The following is a 21,844-nucleotide window of genomic DNA, read 5'->3' as shown; positions in this document are numbered from 1 at the left end:
TTTTTTATGTTGATTGTGATATCATTACACAAGTCTGTATATGGAATAAAATTGCACAGATGTGTACGCACATATGAACACATATACACACACAAATGCAGGTTGAAAAAATCATTAAAACTAAATAGGTGCTATAGACTAGTTCATGGCAACATACCAACATCAGTTTCCTTGTTTTGAGATTGTACCACAGCTATTGTTTTTAAAGATTCATTTATTTATCTTAGAGACAGAGAGAGAGAGCATGAGCAGGGGGAGGAGTAAAGAGAGAATCTCAGGCAGACTCTGCATGACTGTGGAGCCAGATGCCATTCTCCATCCCACCACCCTAAGATCACAGACCTAAGCTAAAATCAGGAGTCAGATGCTTAACTGAGCCACCAGGCACCCTGTATTAGAGCTGTTTGAAATGTCATCATCTAGTGACATTGGTGAGTGAAAGGTACCCAGGACTCTACAATTTTTGTAGCATCTTAGGAGTCTATATTGATTTCAAAATAAAAAAAAAATTTAAGAAAATCACTATAGCACAATTATCAAACACTATTAAATATTTAAAAATAGAAATATCCCTCGCACAACTGGCCTTTAAAGCAACCTTCTTTTCAGCGGCTTACTTCTAAACATCTTCAGTTTGAAGTAATGATTTTTTTATTTTAATTCACACATGCAGTTGTGTCAATTCCACAAATATGGGTCTGTGAACATGAAAGCTTAAACTTTCATCTGCCACACTCCATTTTCTTCTTCAGATGCCCTTTATTTGACCAGGAGGGATGTCATTTCCCGAGATACTGAGAGAACCACTTTTAACTTGAACAACATTGTTCTTTGGGGTTATTAAGGCTGTTCAATTTTCTCTGTTGGTTGCTACCCTGAGTTGGAGACTCTTCTAAAATGTCAGACTGAGAAAACTATACTGGTTCCAACACAATTAAAAAAAAAAAAAAAAGCTTTGGAATTAACGCAATCAATAATTACCTTTGAAAACAAATTTAAAAAGTAACAATTAAATGCTAAGATTACAAAACGCTTGCTTTCTTTCTTTCTTTCTTTCTTTCTTTCTTTCTTTCTTTGAATATCAGTGTTGCCAAGAAATTGAGAAGCACAATAGAGAGTTCAATTCTAAAGCACTTATTGAGTGCCTGAATCCTAATCACAAAGCCTTATAAGGATGTGCATGTTTTGCAGAGCAGCGCAGGTTATAATGACAACAGAGGCCACACTGCCTAAGAGATCCCTAGTATTGACACATGCTCCAGATTTACACTGGCATACTGAGTGAGAAGAAGCAAAGCACTGTAGAATACCAATAAGGAGAAAACCAAAAATCTAACAGTGTCAAAGGAAGAATTTGCTTAGCCAGGTTGGCTGAAAGTAGAGTTGGTCTCTGGAGAATGCATCAGAGTCAGGATTAGAAGTCACAAGGCTAAAAAAAAAAAAAAAAAAGAAGTCACAAGGCTCTGGATAACAAAATCCTCTGGACACAAGTTTGTAGGCCTGCTACCATGTCAAATACGTAAAATGCTTAAGAATTTGAAATTCCACACAAATTCTGTATGGAGAATTTTATTTTCTCTATTTTCTGCAAATGACTTGGAATACAAGTGGATAAAAGAAAATTTTAAGATAATATTGCTCACTTATGGATAAAATTTGGCATTTTCACAAAATAGCCTATCTGGAGGAGATGATGCTGTGACACAAATGTGTGCTTAAGGTTAAAGTCACTAGATTCTTTAATTTTGTTCTCATGTTTTTTGTATTGTTTTGTTGTTGAAAAATAAGGTTTTTTATTTAAATTCAATTTGCCAACATATGATACATCATTAGTTTTAGGTATAGTTTTCAATGATTGATCAGTTGCGTATAATACCTAGTGCTCATCACGTCATGTGCCCTCCTTAATGATCATCACCCAGTTACCCAATCCAGTCAAGAAATGAGCAGAAGACATGAACAGACATTCCTCCAAAGAAGACATACAGATGGCTAACATACACACGAAAAAAATCCTCCAAATCACTTGTCATCAGGGAAATAAGTTTTAAAATTAAAGGATACTAAGCCATTCCTAAATATCTTTATAAAATAAGACCAATTATATTTTACTTCACTTTTTGATTTACAGTACTTCATATGCTTTCTATTGTTGATCATGTTAATTCTATTTCGTTAAAGCCAAAATTAAACTATAAGGAAAAGTAAAAAATCAAAAGGTTACTACTTTGAATGCATAAAAGCTAAGGTGATAAATGGATAGATAGAAGGATGGGTGGATATGTGAAAAAACAAGTATAGGAAAATGTTAATGGAATTAGATAATCCATTTAATATCTAAGAGTAAGGATATAGGTGTACATTAAAACAGTTTTTCAACTTTTCTGTATGTTTGAAAACTTCTAAAAAATTTGGGAAAAAATGCAAAAAAAAAATATCAAAAGAACAACAAGGATTTTCAGTGCCTAAATAAATAAATAGCTTCATTTTCCGAAACAATGTATTAAGTGCTTTATCAGTACATATCATAAAAGTAAGACAATGTTACAAAAACAAAGCCTTGCATTAAAACCCTCAAATGTGTAGAAAGACAAATATCATATGATTTCACTCATATGTGGAATTTAAAGAACAAAACAAATGAATAAATAAACAAAAAGCAGAGTCAGATCTATAAATACAGAGAACAAACTGATGGTTGCCAGAAGGATGGGGGTGATGGGCAAAGGGAAGTGAAGGGAAGTGGGAGATAGCAGGTTCCAGTTATCGAATGAATAAGCCACAGGGATGAAAGGTATGGCATAGGGAATATAGTCAGTGGTATTGTGATAATGCTGTATGGTGACAGATGGTAGCTACACTAATGGTGAGTAACGCATAAGGTGTAGAGAAGCTGAATCTCTATGTTTTATACCCGAAACTAATGTAAATTGTGTGAACTAATGTAAATTGTGTGTCAACTATACTCAAATTAAACTAACAACAAAATTCAAATATGGTTTCTAGGGACACCTAGGTGGCTGAGTGGTTGAGCATCTGCCTTCAGCTCAGGGTGTGACCCCGGGGTCCTGCCATCGAGTCCCACATCAGGCTCCCCGCAGGGAACCTGCTTCTCCCATTGCCTATGTCTCTGCCTTTCTCTCTGAGTCTCTCATGAATAAATACATAAAGTCTTAAAAAAATATGAAAACCAAAAAACAAATGCAGTTTCTGTGTAAAGAATAAAATAAATGACAGATTAGCTCTAGTAGTAGAAAGTACCTACTTTTATGTTGACGTATGCTTTGTCAGGATCTACACATTCTCGACATGTAAATGCCACCCGTGGGCCCAGGTCTCTCTGATAAGATTGTAACTCTCCAACAGATCCAAATTCTACAAGTTAGGCTTCCTCTCAGATCTGGAACACGAGAAGAGCAACATAAGTTTACTTGAGTAAAACACCAAAATGATGTGGAACCAATCAGATAAATATGATAGTAATTTTGTGTCTAGTCATAGAAAGAGCTTTCTGTATTTTTCTCTGCTGTTGGTTTACGCTGTTTCAGATAATCTTTCCTCTAAGTCAAATTAGAATTCTCAATGAGTCTGAAAAAGATTTTATTGGCTTAGAATTGATTAAGTCAAAAGCACCTCAGCTTTTCTTATTCAAGGCAAATGCCACTTCAGTGTTGGTTGATTAGTAGCTCTTCTGAAGTACTGCAAGGATTTCTCCTTCCATTCAACCCTGGATCCATTTTGAACAAAGTTCCCAGAACTGCAAAGCTTCAAATGCCTGAAGACATTGCCTTGGCAGTTCCATTGCTTCTAAGCAGGCCTGGATCTTAGAAATGCCAGACAAGTTGATATTGATCCTTTTTAAAAAGTTACCTACAAAGGAAGTAGATCTGCCAACCTCCTTTAGAAACAGGGTCAAATAACCAGTTGGAAAATTTTTGAAAGGTGTCACATTAAACTTTAATCATATCTACATTTTTATGGAGCTTTTAACTTTGCAAATTGCTTTCACATGCATTATCTCATTTCACGTTCTAGTGCAATGAAACAGTGTCCAGGTTTTAGGGCTGAATTATAATGACACAGATATCAAAATGTTGACGGGGACATTTCACAAAAATTGATTATTACAATGTCGACCAAGTATTTGACAGGAACTGCCTGGCTTCAAGATAGAATATTATAAAAGGTTAAGATTTGGGGCACCTAGGTGGCTCAGTAGTTGAGTGTCTGCCTTTGGCTCAGGTCACAATCCTGGTGTCCTGGGATCCAGTCCTCCTTCAGCCTCCTGACAGGGAGCCTGCTTCTCCCTTTGCCCATGTCTCTGCTTCTCTCTGTGTCTCTCATAAATACATAAATAAAATCTTTCATTTAAAAAAAAGGGTTAAAAAATAAAATAAAAAAAGGGTTAAGATTCTAATAGCATGTTGGATCCTCTGCTGGTGTTTCTTGGAGCTATTTCTCCTTTTTCTCTCTCTTTCAATGAGAAAATGAGTTACATCTTTTATTTTTCTCCCTCCCGCCCTTCTTATTTCTGATTTTCTTTGTCCTTTCCATCAATCGGCAGGTCAGCCCGACCCCGGGATGCATCCGAGCTCTCATGAAGATGCTGTACTGCCCGTACTGCCGAGGACTTCCCTCGGTGAGACCTTGCAACAACTACTGCCTCAACGTCATGAAGGGCTGCCTGGCCAACCAAGCTGATCTGGACACCGAATGGAATCTGTTCATAGGTAAGGGGCGTTGCCACGGAGCGAGACGTGGGTTACCGTGATGTAGGTATCAATGTAGGTATCAAACGGAGCTGCGGGCCTGATGGACAAGCTCCGAGGTAGTGATCGCTTTCAGAGACAAAGGGGATTAAGTACGAAACCAGAAAGCAGCTTTGAGCAAATTATAGACATTATTTTGCATTTTTTCCTCCTTTTCTAAATCCAAGAAAGAAATCAATAAAATCCTGGTGTGTCAGGAAGGACGGTCCTCTTAACGATTGTACAGGCCAGTGGTATTGAATTTGCTGATCCTGTGACAAAGGGAGAAGTGCTCCTGTTGGGTTTCTGTGAGCTCCTGTGCAAGGGGACAAGTTAAGAGGGAAAAAAAAAATCTCATTAAAAACAAATCCACAGCACCGGCTCTTATTCGTATTTTCTCAATGTAGTCACAGATATTAGTAAACAACTCCTTCCTTAAAAGTCCAGAGTGAAACTAGCTCCATAGTTTTGCTAAAATCTGCAAATTTCCCTCCTCATTCTATGGAGACAGGCATGGAACAGCCTTCCTGTCTTTATAAGGTAGGAGGAGAGAAAGTGGGGAAGACCTGGGGAAGGTCTGGGAGTCACGGCTCTCTCGTGTCTGGAGTTGCAGAAATCATTCTGGGGAGTTGCACTGCCAAAAGATATTTCCCAAATTGCTATCCAAGGATAAAAGGACAAATTTTACAGGCAGGCTTCTCCCAGGAAAATACACAGGCCTTGAAAGAGTAAATGTGTTTTCTCCCCCTCTGTCAAATGGCCTTCAAATAAAAGTACTTTCAATTGCATTTACTGCAATTGCGTGGTGACAGGCAGGGTGGTGCACATCACAGCGGCGTCCGTCAGCTTCACAGGGCCCAGCATCAATTTATGCAAACCTCGAAACCAGAAGGCACGCCGAACGTCTTCTGACATCTAAGATTCGAGTAGGCTAGGAAAAAGATCTAAGATGTGTTGGAACGGAGAGAAACCTGAGCCCCCTGTACAAAGATGTGCTTAGGTGACAAGCCTTCAGCTTTGGCGGTGTCACCCACTGACTAACATGCTATTATGCTTAGGAATGCCAGAGAAAATGGTTTTGAAGTTTTTTTTTTTTTAAAAAAAAGATGTGAGAGTGGGTAGATTCAAATGGAACTCATCTAACAAAACCCCAGAAATCATTTCAGAGAGAACAAATTGAAATGCTGTTCTCTCTCCCTTTAGTGGGAGTATAAAATCTGTTTGCATGATCTTGGGTTACTTTATATGAAAAATGAGGAAGTGTTTAAAAGTTAATCATTAAGGTACCCTTCTGACTCGAACATGGTATGATTCTTTGCTAAGATTTTGGACGGGAGTGTGAATTAAAAAAAAAAAAAAGAATAACTTGATCTTCTAGAATATAAATTTAGATTAATTTTGACAAAGACAGTCTATCCAAATAATGCTAATTGAAAAGCACTCTCATCAAGAGTCTAAAAATATTTGCATATTTTAAAACCAGATTAAACCTCATACCATCCCACTTTGAGTCATATAGATTATTCATATTTTCTGGTTGAAAGTACCCTAATGTATAGCACAGTTTAATTGTCTTCACTCAGCCTGCACCTTATTGATGAACGTAGGCATGTGGATTTTGTTACTTTAGAGCAGGACACGATTAAGAATGAGAAGATAGTCTTTTAACTTATATGAGCAATGGTGACTTCCTTATTAGCTTTTTGTCCTCAGGGCTGGTTGACTATTTTAACATAAAACAGATCTTTATACTTTCAATCAATTGGGTCTCCTGGATGCCAATTAGATGTCAAATTGAATGTCTGGAAAACCATTTGGTTTAAAAAATGAAACTTGAACCCACCATGTGTTGGATGTACTTTAATGAAAAAGGAAGCTGGTGTTTAGTACTACATTAATATATCTCATATCCTATCTCATTTTTTTTTTATTAATCTTAGATACCAGTGAGAAAAATCCTTCTTCTTTCTTCCTTCTGGTTCTGCTAGGGCATCAAAAATTGACCACCAAAATAGACTTTTGGAGCAAAATATGTTCTTGCAAGTCCTTGCGCCCAATGTGAATTGTTGGTTCACAAATTTATTACTTAAATCAGTCAAATGTGCACACTCTCTTTTCCACACATATGCATCCAAGATGACCGAGTTACAGGGATCATGAGTGCAGCAAGGAAGACCAGTGAACCAGTAACCCAACTAATGATATGTAAAGCCCTTTCACTGGTTGGCATCTGTAGCCCATCTCTCTTGGGCTTCTACCATCTTTTCATCAATCCCCTTCCCTCTTGTTGCCATCAATTCCATGTGCCATCTCTGCTAATTTCATGGCTCAGTTTATACATTTTTAGGGTGGCTTTTTTTTTAATGTACTCATTTGAAATGTTAACAGTGGCATGAAATCAACAATCAAAAAAACCAGGATCGAACTGGTGGCACATTCTCATGATCTTTACTATGCCACAGATTAATTGCAAGTGAGTTGCAATTATTTTGAATTCAGTTGTTGTTGGATTTGTCAAAAAGAAAGGTAATTCACAGACAAAATGTAATGTTTGAAGAGTTCAGCTAAAAACCCCAGTGGTGTGGTATTCCATTCACTTCTGAAGTTCTTTAGTTTGTTACTTTTCATTTCTTTGAAATCCTAGAAAACAATCAGGAGTCTACTCAAGATACATTTTTTCATAGTTTTCCTGTCAGAGCTTAATTCTGTGCCCTGCACAGAATGGTTATTCAAAAGATTTTTAACGGCTAACTATTGTAGAACAAAGAGCTTTAGATAAAGAGCTTTTTTTTTCTTTTAAGAGTTGCTGACAACTTTGAAGAAGATGCTACTAGACCCATTTTAGAGAACATGAAAGTCTCTGTTCATCTCTGCCAGAACTGTTGGCTGCTTTCTAGAAGCATATGGGATTCCCCAGGAATGAGCCCAGCCCAGCCTCAACTTGTGGCATCTAAGTGCATGGATGTGCTGGGCCATATCCCTAAGCTAGGCAGGACATGGGGGACACAAGAGTGGGGTAGAGTCTGCTCTCACTACTAGGCACTAATGCAGCAAGAGAAAAATGTAATTTGAGGCATTGACAGGCACTGCTTCACCGCTCACCCCAGGTGTTGCTGTAAATTCATACTCAGCTTTTTCCAACCTAGCCTTTGAATGTTGCCTGAATGCAAAAGTGTTTTCTCAGAAAATGTTTATGTAAATTAAAATTTCCTAAAGGGAAACAGTTTGTGGGCAGAATTCGTTTTCAGTAATATCCTGCGGTTATTTTGAGTGTTTGGCATTGATACCAACACTCCACAGATAAGAGCTGTTCTATTTGACAAGGAGCCATGGTGCAGATTACACCTAGCTCATGAGCACAAAAGTTAAGGCTGAAATTACATTCGTGCAGCTGCAATAAATCTTGAGTCTACTTTAAAATCTAGGATGTGTGGGGTAGGCTCCTTCAAACATCTGGTACCTTCTGAGACTTTATAGACTGTGAGAACCAGAGAGAAAAGGATATAGAGAGGGAAATGCTGATGAGGTCAAAGGCAAGAATGGTTTGTTCTGTAATATATTTTATCACTAAAATATTAGAGGATGTTTACTAAAGCAAGTGTAAGGTAAACATCGCTATGGTTCCATAAAAGTGAGACCTGAAGATGTGTCCTGACATTGTAGCTGAATATTTTAGATAAGACTCTAATAATCCTAACCTATTAATTCAACTCACTGGAGTAAGAATTTTTTTCCCCTAGGGTAAAAAATGTATGTGTCTAGCTTACTAAATTGAGTACATTTTTTACCCTAGGGGAACTTAATATAGTTAAATTAGTTATAATCAACTGTGATAAAGTATTAGGAAAATAGAAGCATAGGATGCTAAGTATCTGCAGAGCAGGGGGACTTAAGCTAGACTAGAATGTTAGGGAAGCCCTGCCTTGGTAGATACATAATAGCAAGTAATACTGTATTGAATTAGCGTTGTCAGACATAATTGATGTTGGATAGCCATAACATGTAGAATTGCTGTGATACTGTAGAGGCCCCAAATATTCACAAGTTCCCTGTAACTATTTTAATGGGCCTACTGTCAGTAATTCATAAATATTTATTTGATTTGTTTTTTTAAATGTTTTATGAACAAGTCTCACCACTACCACTGTCACTGACTAAAGAAGATTTAGAGAATTTGTGTTAATTTTTGCCAAGAAAGGGTTCAGTTTCCTGATCTATAGATGTCCTTCAATAGAAAGAGAAGGAAAAGGAGGAAGGAAGGAAGGAAAGAAGGAAGGAGGGAAAGAGGGAGGGAAGGAGGGAGGGAGGGAAGGAAGGAAGGAAGGAAGGAAGGAAGGAAGGAAGGAAGGAAGGAAGGAAGGAAGGAAGGAAGGAAGGAAGGAAGGAAGGAAGGAAGGAAGGAAGGAAGGAAAGAAGGAAGGAAGGAAGGAAGGAAGAGAGGATAGGCCAAAAAAAAAAAAAAAGAAAGCCAGCAAAGCAGCTTGTATTTTTAGTTTAGGCCTTAGGCACTCATTGTCCAGACAAACCAGTAGTATCACACTTTCTGGACTTCCTTCCTCCTTTCAAACTAGCCAGTTATTAAGTCTAAGACAGCCCAAAGACAGCAAATTGGCATGAGACCATCAAACATGAAGTCCCAGGTGGGCACTACACCTGTGCCTGGCCAAAATCCCCCTGCTCTGGGTATTATCCATTCATCTTCTGAGATTAATTAATACAACACATGTTTACCAAGTGTCTGGTGTGGCTTTGTTCTGATTTCAGCATGAAGCTAGAGCAGACGAGGGCCTGCTTGCTGAGAATAGAGCTCCCTGGATGTTTGCTGATGGAATAAATGAAATAACTAGACAGAGAAATGGAAGGGAATGTAGTAAGAGGCTGCTCTATTTTACTTTGTAAGTCTACTCTTTTAATGGAAGTATGACTAATTCAGTAATTTGAAAAACACATATCCCTGTTGTTAATGGACTCGTGAGTGCAGGGATGGCAGAAACAAATCAGATAATGAAGCTGGTTCCTTCATTATGACAGCTGCTATCAAGTTGTAAATTAGAGCCAGCCACAAGGAAACTGTGGTAGGTCAGTCAAATGACTAGGACTGTGTAATAAATGGCCACTTTAGGGCACAAATTATTTTCTTAGGACCTGAAAGAGTTGTTTGTCCTCAAAGTATTTAGTATATTCAGAACTTTGTGTTTGGGGAAAATGTTGCTAGGTAAACATTTAATGTTTCTAATAAATAAACTTGAGTTTTCTTTTTGCAAAATACCCAGGACCATGTGAAGTTGCATTTCAGTAGGTTATAAAATCAACACAAAGAACCATCTCAAACTTTTGTATAAGATTCTCCTCTCTCAAAGACTTTCTTAAGCATGAAATTATATAATACAAATCTGATAAATTTTTGAGGTACAAAGAATTCCATAGCAAATACGATAGGACTCTAGCTGATAGATCCTGAAATGCCATGTTTTAAAAAACTCTAGACCCAAAACACAGAAAATCATTTCCTCTCAACCCAAGGGAAAAAACTTTAAAAAATCATATTTAGCAAGAAGTTTCAAGGTTTTTTGGTCTCTACTTTGTAAAAGACAAGAGCCTATTCACTAATGCAGTCTAGAAACACAACTCTTAAACTGAGAAGCAAAAGCCAAAGCAATTATTGTAGAATCTGATCTCACTGTTAGCTACAGAACTTGCTTTTGCCCTTGTGCATTCCTGAAAGTAGCAAAAGAAAATTTTTTAAACAACAACAACACTTTATTTTCTATCCGTTGAAATCTAACCCCACCCAATTCCCTGCCTTCCTTTTATACTTATTGATTCAGTATTTCTCATTTCTCATGGACATTTATCATATGCTGTGTTCTCTCTTTAACGCTGGCAAAATCCACAAGCAGTACCAACTACTCAGTGAGAGAAAAAAAAAGGCAAGAAAGAAAACAGTTGGCTGGTACCCAGCAGCCTTTCACAAGCTACATTTGCTATCAATTTCCGACGTTTAGAAAATGGTTTACTTCTGAACTCTGCATATGTGAAAGTATTTTTATGTGGTGCAGTCGGGTTAATGCCTTAAGGGTGGTATAATGTCAGAGGCTGCTCAGCAAACAGAGGCAGGCGTTTCCTCACCTCTGAACGCTTACTAATGTTCATCTGCAGGCAACAGCTCAAGGGGTTCATGGGCCTGCAATTTCTGTTCTGCATCCGGCAGATTTTCCCATGGATCAAAGCAAGCAAAGCACATCAATCTTAAAATGATTTGGTGCAATTGACGTTTAGTCATTCAAAGATGCACGTGTATTTCCTTTGCCCCCAGTGCCAACTTTTGCATGAACATCTATTCCAGTTCCCATGCACTCAACGCCATACGGTTTATAATTACTGATGACTGAAAATATGATATTCTGAACTAGACTTTCAAGTTGGAATCCATGGTGAGATCTAATATGACACCAACTCATGGCCTGGAACAAGGCATACCTATTTTTCAAGTACAACATTCTTCAGGATGCAAGATGTTCCATTTATAAGAGGGTACTTCACTGAAATACCTCTTATGCCTTAGTAAGCTCTCCAATTTCTATGAAAACCAGCAACAGAAGAATTTAGATTACCAAGAGAAAGCAGACCATATCACAAATGATGAGAATTGCCTTTGTATTGGGGATTTTTCTTCTAATTTACACTTCAGTTTCAGGGTTTTCTATAGGTAAATGGTTTAATTTGATAATTATATCCAAAGGACCTTGTTTTAAATGACTGACATCTGATTTTAATAAATTGTGATAGTTTTCACTATTATGTCTCAACTTTAAGCTAAAACACAGAATGCCTGGCTTTTGGGCATGCCGAGGAAAATTTTTGATGATTCTTTAGAATGGAATTAAATGAATTCCAAAGGGCCCAGAAACCCAGGCAAAATTTAAGCACCATGAACATTAGTCTGATGACTTTCTTAGCAGTTTCAATTCTAGGAAATAGAGTAACATGAGGTAGAAGACATTGTTGTGTTATAGAAATCAGGAAAGAAGAAATAGAAATATAACTACCTAAGTGAATTGTTAAAGAAAGCATTAAACTATGTGGCTATTCACAAATAGTAAACTCATAGAAAGTCCCAGGGCTACCATAATCAAAAAGTCCTTCATGCGTGAACTGATTTAATAGAATAAATGAGAGGGTTACTTCCTGAGGTACTTAGATTACTGCAAAAGTCCTGATTACCAACTGAAATGAAAATCTTTATTTTAACCCAAATAATAAATCCTGTGTGATGTTGCAATGATCTACTAAAATATCTTATTAATAGTAGTGTTAATGAGGATACTTAAATTCCTTTTCCTGTAAATGTAACATTTACTTTTATGTATATGTGTATAATTAAAGATAGGTAGGTAGGTAGATAGGTAGGTAGGTAGATAGATAGATAGATAGATAGATAGATAGATAGATCTTCCAATGCTGAAAGCTCCTTTAATTCATGATTGTATCAGCAGTAGAACTGCTGATCATCTCTTTATGTTTGAGTCATTTTTGAAATTAGTTTTAATTTTCCTCAGGCTTGTTTCTTTAACAATAATAGAAAGTTTTAGAATCTTATTATCTTCATCTTGTTGTCTTCGTGGCTTGTTTATTATGAACAACCCTCCAAGGAACCAGGGGTGCAAGCCAGGTTAGAAGAGATGGCCCCATGAATTATTCTGATGGTTAAAGACATGTTTTCATTGGTTACTCTAGAGGGAAAATAGATATAAATGTCCTTGGGAGTAATTTAAACTTTGAGAACCTTCGTGATATATGAAAACTTTGAGCTTATAATTCATTTAAAAATATCATGCCTACAGATACTTGGTAAGGTAGCCAGGAGAGAATTTAAATTAAAATAGAGCATGAAATATTCTTTGTCCTTCAAATAGCAGCTTATATACAAATCCCACATAAAAAAGATATGTCCTCAATTTTTTTCTTTGCACGGATTTAAATAATTTGCTACGCTAAGAATGTTCTTTATTGTAACCTCTGAAGAAGTGAAAATTACAAAAAGAAATGAAAACAAGTCATTGAATATATGACATGACACCAAGAAGGAATGTATCTTTATGCATCACATTTTTATTCTTTAAGGTGCAGGATCTTCTAGAAAGATAACAATGATAATTAAATGTCAGAAAAATCAGTCAGTATTCACTACTAAAATCTCAATGCTTAGGAAATGAACCAAGATAATGAGAGGCCTAAGAACACTGTTCAATTGCCATGAATAAGTTAGTGGATGAGAGAGACCTCGGGATGTAACAAAGATCGCCAGAGCTGATGTGGTTTTCAGATTGACTCAATCAGAATGTAACCCTGCCCTATCTTGGCCCTACATCTATCTCTCTGATAGTTTCACATGAGCGTGAAGTCTTCTCTTCCAGGGAAGCAGGACCATGGTCCCATAAGAATTCATTGACCTCAATAGGAAAAATATTCTCAAAATCTACAACCATCCACTGCTGGTGCAGGCTGTTTGGAGTGCTTGGTATTATCATTTATACATATGTCTCCATGGTTTTCCTTGATTGTTGTTTGATTACTTCCTTATTTTTAATGTTCTTGATTATTATTAAATTAGTTCTTTATTTTTAAAATAGCTTAGTGTTCCAAACTCCTCAGTGTTAAGTGTTCCAAACTCTTCTGTATTGAAATAGTCATAGAAATATATTCTGTAGGCCAAAATCTATGTGTAATACTGAACCAGATGGGAGAACTGAAATTGTCAGTAGTCCTAAGAATGTTAGGAATAATGGAATAATTCTACAAATAACAATACATGGTGAATTTTGAGGGTACGGATCAAGCACAGGAGCTGATTTCTAGAAGGTAATTCCATAAAGTGAAATACATGTCCCTTCATTAATCAGCCTTGTAGTATTTTGTGTTGAATCACTGTGTTGATTGAATAAAGTATTTGGCTTGTTCTTGGTGTCCCACTTCAATACGTGCATAATACTACCTTTATTAGTTGAAAATCTAGGTACATATTTTCTAGGTTGTCCTTGAGAGAATGTTAAAATGTGTCTTGTTACTCAATTGCAATCATAGTATCCAAATTCTAAAAGTATGAGTTCTGAGAAACTTTATTCTTTATGTTACTGAGTTCTATCCAGAGAATATTACATCCATAGCAATAATAGCTAACAGTGATTAGATATTTACTTTTTACCAGGCAGTATTGTAATCACTTTACACTTTTAATCCTTAAAACAATCCTATGAAGTAGTTAATATTATGAACCCCATTGGACAGATGGGAAAACTGAGACCAAATAAGTGACATGTTCAAGGTCAAACAACTTGTAAATTGCAATGCCAGGACTTGACTTTACAGCCCAGATTCTTAACCACTGCACAAATTAATTCCTACTAAGTGTTTATGACGTAACCCTTAGTCTCTGGCTGCATACATTGATGGGGTATGTTGGGAGGAAGAGTATTGCCAGCACTAATAGAATTTTCTGTATCGATGGAAATGTTCTGTGTCTGTATTTCCAAGATAATAACCACTAACTGCATGTGGCTGTTGAACATTTGAAATATATCTAGTGAGACTAAAGAACTGAGTTTTTATTTTATTTAATTTTAAGTTGTTTTAAATTTAGTCACATGTTGCTGTTAAGTATCTAAAATATGGCTAGTGTTTCTGAGGAGCTAATATTCTCATTTATTTCTAATTAACTTACATTTTAATCACTATATCATCCTATTAGCCACTGTGCTGGACGCTGCAGGTTTATACCATTATAACACCCCAAATGTCCATGACATGGCTTAGCATTTTAACATGTCTGATTATCTTTAAAAATTACCTATTAGATGCCTTTTTGGTGCTTAGATCTAGATTGGGCATAGAGTAGACAAAAGAAATAAAAACTGTACCATCCAACCCTGGGAAATTATAATTACCCAAGGATATGAAATGTATATGTTTAAAGTGATAGTGTGACTAAGTGAAGACAACAACAACAAAAAAATAAAAATAAAGTGAAGACAATATAGGTAAGACCAATAGTCCTTGAGTCAGTGCATGAGTTCAAACCCTGACTTCATCATTTATTACCTGTGTGTTATTTGGGGAACATTATTTAACCTTCATAAATCTCACTTTTCTCATCAATAAACTGGAGATAAATGTACCTTCTTCTCAGCATCCTGTGGATTAAACTAGATAATGCATGCAAATCTGATGGGTTAAGATGTGTCCACATAGATAGCACTGAAGGAGCAGCACCATGGTTCCCTATTCAGGTGAATAACCTGTGTAGGTATGAAGAAAATAGAAAGTAGAAAGCAGATTCCCCTGGGAAGATCAGTTGTTAAGCATCCAACTCTTGGTTTTGGCTCAGGTCATGATCTCAGGGGCCTGAGATCGAGCCCCACATTGGGCTCTGCGATCAGCTCAGAGTTGGCTTGTCCCTCTCCTTCTGCTTCTCCCCCCAGTCATTCTCTCTCTCTCTCTCTCTCTCTCTCTCTCTCTCTCTCTCTCTCTCTTTTTCTCTCTCATAAATAAATAAAATCTTAAAAAATATATTAAAGAAAGTAGAAAGCAACAGAGTAGGCAAGGAGCTCGGAGAACATGAGGCACCAGAAATATGTAAAAGAGATAACAAAGGCAGGCTTAAAACCACAGGAAAATGATCAGAGTGGAGTTAATCGGTAAGAACTAAGAGTCCAAGATTGGAGGAAGTGCATCTCCTCAAGCCAGCTTCTTCTTATTCCTGCTCTGGATTTGCCTGAGTTCTTGGGAAATAGGACTCATCCCAGTAGAGAAGAACTTCCCCTTGCTCAAGTAAATTAGCGCTGATGAGACCAGGGTGAGAAAATAGTAGTAGATAAGTTAGAATAAGCATGATGTATGTGTGCAGGTGCTTCTGAGGAAACCAAGCTGAAAAAAAAGTACTTGCTAGTGTATACTGGGAAATAAGAGTGGACAGGATTGGACCATTTACACTTTGAAAGGCATGCTAAATACTTGGCTTTCTCTTGACTTGTAGGCAATGACCAAGGCACAGGGTATTTTTTATTCAGGTTTTTTATTCAGGGGTGAGCAGGATCCAAGTAGTAATGTGGCAGCAAAGTAAAGGATGGATTCTAGTGGTAGAGTAACTAGTGGTGGAGACTGGAGGTAAGCATGGAAGGAGGAAAGAAGACAATACTCTCAGCATGGAAAGAGGAAAGAAGACAATACTCACAGCAGAGTTGGAAATAAGAATTTATAAGATTTGGTGTCTGAATATCAATGATCAGTTGTAGAGGGCAAGGAGAGAAACACATCAGAGGTGATGGAGCTAAGCACACATGAGAAAGATGGTACTGTCCGCAGATACAGAGGCTAGTTTGGGGTGTGGCAAACATGGAATTCTTCAATCTGTTTACAGTTTGTTGGATTTGAGAAACAGTGGTACCAAAAAATGAGAATATCCACTTGGATGCTAAAGATCCTGGTGTTCTGTAGTCGTATTCACAAAACAGAAGCTGGGGATGCCAAGAACCACTGGAGGGTTTCCACAGCCCAAATGGTTCTGTGGCCAACTTCCTTAATCAACTCCAGCAGATGGTGCCCAGAATCCTCTCTCCTGGGTACCACATGGGTGCTTGCATGTTCCTTCCTTGTGAAATTATACTGTATTTTCCTCTAAATGTTAAATATTTAACAGCCTGCTCATCAATATGTATTCTCAGAATGAGCCTATATCTATAATCCCCAATCTCTTTAATTAAGTGTAGTTAGAATGTCAACTGTGCAAATATGAGAATGCTTACCATAGTGATTTGGTGAAGACAGGCCCAGATTGCTCCCCCAAATATGTTTTCTCAAGAAAACATATCTCAAGATTCAGGAACTACTTGATGGTCATATTTATTATGCACATCGACATTTTATAATTGCAGTCAATCCAAGAGGAAATTTATTTTCCATTGGCTTTGGCTTTTGCAATCCTCAATGCATGAGATCTAGGATTACTTTGTTCATTTCTGGCCACTGCCAAGTTCTGAATTTCAAGTTGAGGCATGAAATTTGTTAATTTTATTAAAAAACCTGCCCCTGGATATTCATTTTCTTCACTGACAAGAATACCATGTATCAAAAAGCAAGCCCCTGCCTTGTGGCAGGACTGTCTCCAATGAAAACTTCACCTGTGAGGGTCAGTGTAATCTATTCATTGGTTTCTGAACATGGAGTCCACCCCCCAAGGAGCGAGACAAACATACACGATGTGGCTTTTGCAATGCAACATTGCAAGAAGCAGTGAGATTTTTTTTGAATCCCATATTGCCAAGTTACTGGTTTAAGAATGCCCTAGAGTATAAATTATTTCTCTAAACCTCTATGGTGACTTTTGTCAAATGCCTTCTGCTTAGCCCATTAAAGGTGAAAACCATGAAATATTATTTGATTTGTAACCCAAGAAAATGCCCTAAAACCACCTGTCCCTCTTTGGAAAGCTGCCAGAACAAAGTGAGAGGAAAGGTCGAGCCTGAGAACAATAATTTGAGGTTGCCGCATGTGGCTCTGATCAAAGATTGAGCCTATGGGCTGCATTCAGGCTTCCAGTCTCTTCAGGAGGATTTACATTTATTTTTCTTAACCCACATGGGAGTCCTGGGTTTTGAGATCAACATTTCAAATAGTTTAATAGTGGCCATGCAACATTTTAAAAATAAAATCTGACAGTGAATTGTGTTGAATAGTTATTGCATTTCCTTTGAATTCCATTTGGAGAAGTTAGTTTCAGGATACATTTAATTTCCATGTGGAATTGGTAGATATTAAATTCCATTTCTCTTGAGTGCCTCAGGATTTTTAACAAATCGCTTTAATTCTGCTGTGCTATGCATCGATTCCTATCCATTTGATCTGTGATCACTGGGCATCGGATTGCCTGTGTTCATCATACACTTGTTAAATCAACCTTTAAAATGTAAGACAAGAAAAGTTTAATTTAAAGCTGCAACCAGGCATTTTTTTAAGATGCAGAAGTTAATAGTTTGGAAATGCAAAATGATAACGAATAAGCCTCAATCGACAAAATGATTAAAAGATAAAAATCAAAATCTTTAATTGGAAATTTCTGATCTGGCAGAGAAACAGCCACTTGAGAGTTACTTGGTATTTTAGGAAGGTGCCCGTGATCCTCTCTGATAAATCTGTATCCGTTTATCCAGAAAAATCACAGTAATCTGTGCTAAGTGAGAGAATAAGGACACCAACATCAAATTATTTCCTACTGGAAGGCACTCAGAGACTTCTTTTAAGACTTAGGCTTGACTTTTTAGTTGAGTACTTATTGTCTACCAGGTAATATCATATATGATATTTTTATGCTTTAAAAAACAAGAATGAGTTGTGATTAGTACATCATCTTTTGCTTACAGTGTTCCTCTATTTCACTTAAATATCTTAAGATTCTCCAAGACATACATTATCTTTTGTTGATTATTTGAAGAGACACTTTTAGCCAGGCCCTTATCTGAAGGAATAAAATTTCAAATTAGAGGATACTTACTTACCAGAGGTTTAATATATATGCATTAAACTTGACACACGGATTTTGTATCCAAAGGACTGTGATAAAGACATAGCTTTACAAACAGTTAATCTCCATCTTGAAGATCAAATTACATTTTAATGCTTATTTGAAATAACTTATGACTAATAGAAAAACTACAAAAATAGTACAAGAGTTCACATATACTACCCTTTACTCAGTTTATCCTACTGTTAACAACATACATAATAAGCATAATACAATAATCAAAACCAGGAAATTAACATCGACACAATGTTATTAACTGCAGTACAGGCCTTATGCTAATTTTGGTAGTTTATCTTTTTCATATTTCAGGATCCAATGCAGGATCCCACATGCATTTATGTGTTTTATCTCCTTAGTCTCCTTCAATTTGTGACAGTTTCTCAATTTACTTTATCTTTTATGACCTTTACACTTTTGATGAGGACTAGTCAGTTATTCTGCAGAATGTCTTTCAATTTGGATCTGTCTGATGTTCTCTTGTGATTAGATCGAGGTTATGCATTGGGCAAGAATATTACAGAAATGTTATTGTGTCCTTCTTTTGTATCCTATTAGAGTGTACATTGCAGTATCTGCTGAGTTTTTCCACTGTAAAGTTACTATTTTTTTCCTTCTGATAATACATATTGTAGAGAAGACACTTGAAGTCTATGCTAGTATCTGGCTTTTCCTTATACTTTTGGCCACTGATGCTACTTTAACATCCATTAGAGGATCTCGCCTGCAGTATTACTACCATAGCATTTGCAAAATGGTGATTTTGTATTTTTCTCTTTCCTTCTAGATGCATTAATTGGAATCTTTCCAAAAATTGGACTTTTTTCCCTCTCTTAACTACTTATTTATTCAATTATTTTTATATCAGCATGAACCCCTAGATATTATTCTGTGGGTATAATCCAATAATATTATTTTCTTCATTGCTAAAATTGTTCCGGTTTGTATATTGGGATCTCCTTATAGTCGGATCCTGTATTGTTCTGACATGCTCCCCATCCTTTTCTAAGCATTTCTTTATTTTTGCCATCACAAAAAGTTATCCCATAACCTTACTTTATTTTCCCTGTTCCAGTCCTGGAGTCAGCCTCTTCTCCAAGGAGCACTCATTCTTCTAGTGAAGAATGGTATTAGAAACCAAGATCTGGGCACCAGATGTGCTCATTGCTTACTGGAATGTAACTGCTATTAAACCCTTTGGCACCTAGGTGGCTCAGTCACTTGTGCCTCTCTCTGACTCTTAATATCAACTCAGGTCATGATATCAGGGTTATGGGATCAAGCCCCATCTCAGGCTTTGCCCTCAGTACAGAGACTGCTTGTCCCTCTCCTCTCTCTTTCTCCTATAAATGAGTAAATAAAATCTGCTTTAAAAGCTAAAAAAATAAATGCTTTCTGTGCACAGAGGTAGAATATATATTCTATTCCACACATATGCACAATTAATGTTTATTTATTTGTCTTTCCATCTCCTTATCCACAATGAATATATATACAGGAATTCGTACTGATGCCAGTTCAACACTGCAAAGTTTTAATATAGCTTCTTTCTTTATTTGTAACTTCAATCTCCAACAGTGAGAAACCTGGCTCTCGTGATCTTCAATATGTTAATGTATTTGCCCAACCCTAGTATATACCTAAGTTAGACTTCCTATCTCTTAACTCTTTAAGAAATGCATCTTAATTTATATTTATAGATAGTTCTTTTTGTCTTTATGGGATCCAGCCAAAATGCAGTTTTTCAAAGTTATTTAGATTATTTTCTTGTCTGTCTTCCTGAAAGGGATCATGCTATTTGTTAGTTACAGAGTGAGGTTTCCTTATTATACTTTGTATTTCATATAGGTTCTTTATCATTTCTTTCAATCATTTCATTATTTGGTGGTAGAATGTGAAACCTTATTATATACACAAAACTATACACAAGACTTCTATTCTTTTTTTTTTTTTTCAATTTTTTTTATTTTTTTATTTATTCATGATAGTCACAGAGAGAGAGAGAGAGAGAGAGAGAGGCAGAGACACAGGCAGAGGGAGAAGCAGGCTCCATGCACCGGGAGCCCGACATGGGATTTGATCCCGGGTCTCCAGGATCGCGCCCTGGGCCAAAGGCAGGCGCCAAACCGCTGCGCCACCCCGGGATCCCAAGACTTCTATTCTTTAAAGTGTTGTTCCCTCCGTATCTATATTAACCCATGACTGCCCTCCACTTCTTCCCACCCCATTCCACCCACCATTTGTAGGTTGATCAATCCACTCGATTTCTGGTGCATCTTTTCTGCACATTTTTTGCATGAATGAGCAGATATATGTGTGTTTTATTATATCTCCTTTTTTCTTACAAGAAGGGTAGCATAGTATCCTCTTTTACACATGCTGTTTTTACTTAATTGTGAAAAACCATTTCAGATCAGCCCGTAGAGATCATCCTCATTCTTTTCTGCAGCTGCACTGTGCTCACTTGTCTGGAAGTAACTTTTGCTATTGCAAATGATGCAACAATGATGAACTTAGTCCATATGTATTTTTGAGGAGGGTCTTCCAGGGAGACTCCTAGAAATGGAATTGTTAGTCAAAACATCGGTGCATATGTGGCTTGATTAGGTATTTCCCATTTTCGTCCTGAAGGTTTATACCGATTTGCATTGCCACCTGCCACTAGTGTGAATGTTTCTTTCCCTACAGCCTCACCAACAGAATGTGTTGTCATACTTTTTTTTTTTAATTTTTATCAATGTGATAGAAGAGAAATTCTCTCAAATTATTTTTAATTTAATTTTTCTCTTATTTGATACTAATAGGATAAATTAACAACTTTTTCCACTTGTATCACATGAGAATTTTTTGTTTAGTAGTGTATTATTATTAAGATAACTCAAAAAACATCCTAACAGGTCAAATATGTTAATCAGTGGATAAATAGAACAGATTTATTCTCTAATAATATTTTTTTAATGTTAGGGAAACATTTTTATTGTTCCCTGAACTCTCATTATGTATCTGGACTTCATCACAAATGATTTCCTGTAGTAGAATTCTAAGAAATAAGTATGAACATATGAAGAAGACTGTAATTACTGCAATTATGGAAAAGTAATTTACTGGCTTTATAAATTCAACAGATTTCAAATAGAGTGGATAGGCCATAAAAAGCAAGCAGGATATTGAAAATAAATATTTTGAGACCTAGGAAATTGCTGGTTAAATGCACATACCAAATGTAAATGCTTTGTTAACATTTATATAATCTAGTTTCTTAAAACTAAAAACCATAAGGGTTTTTCTTTAATTTAAAAAAATCAAATAGATGCTAAGACGATCAAGTGTTTGCAGACATCATTCTTCCTCTTGTCCATCTGGTAGATAAGAGACACCTAAAAAGGTTTCATTTTGTAGAAAAAAAAAAACCAACCAACAAACAAACACACACAAAAAGAGGTGCAGAATTCTTCTTAAAGTTAGAAATGTTAGAGCCCATTTAGGAATGAATTATTGTGGAATATGGTAAAAATATTTAAAA

General features: G+C 36.6%; 1 protein-coding gene across 1 annotated transcript in view; it reads left to right on the top strand.

The window, feature by feature from the left end:
- Positions 1–21,844, top strand: part of GPC6 (glypican 6) — a 1,091,020-nt gene that overhangs the window by 743,928 nt on the left and 325,248 nt on the right. Inside the window, exon 4 of the mRNA XM_041731333.1 lies at positions 4,565–4,730. Within this exon, the coding sequence (XP_041587267.1) occupies positions 4,565–4,730 (166 nt within the window). The remainder of the gene's footprint in view (positions 1–4,564; positions 4,731–21,844) is intronic.

The sequence above is a fragment of the Vulpes lagopus genome, chromosome 16 (assembly GCF_018345385.1).
Source record: "Vulpes lagopus strain Blue_001 chromosome 16, ASM1834538v1, whole genome shotgun sequence".
NCBI lineage: Eukaryota > Metazoa > Chordata > Mammalia > Carnivora > Canidae > Vulpes > Vulpes lagopus.
The sequence above is the reverse complement of the archived record's forward strand: the minus strand, read 5'-3'. Positions and strand labels throughout refer to the sequence as shown.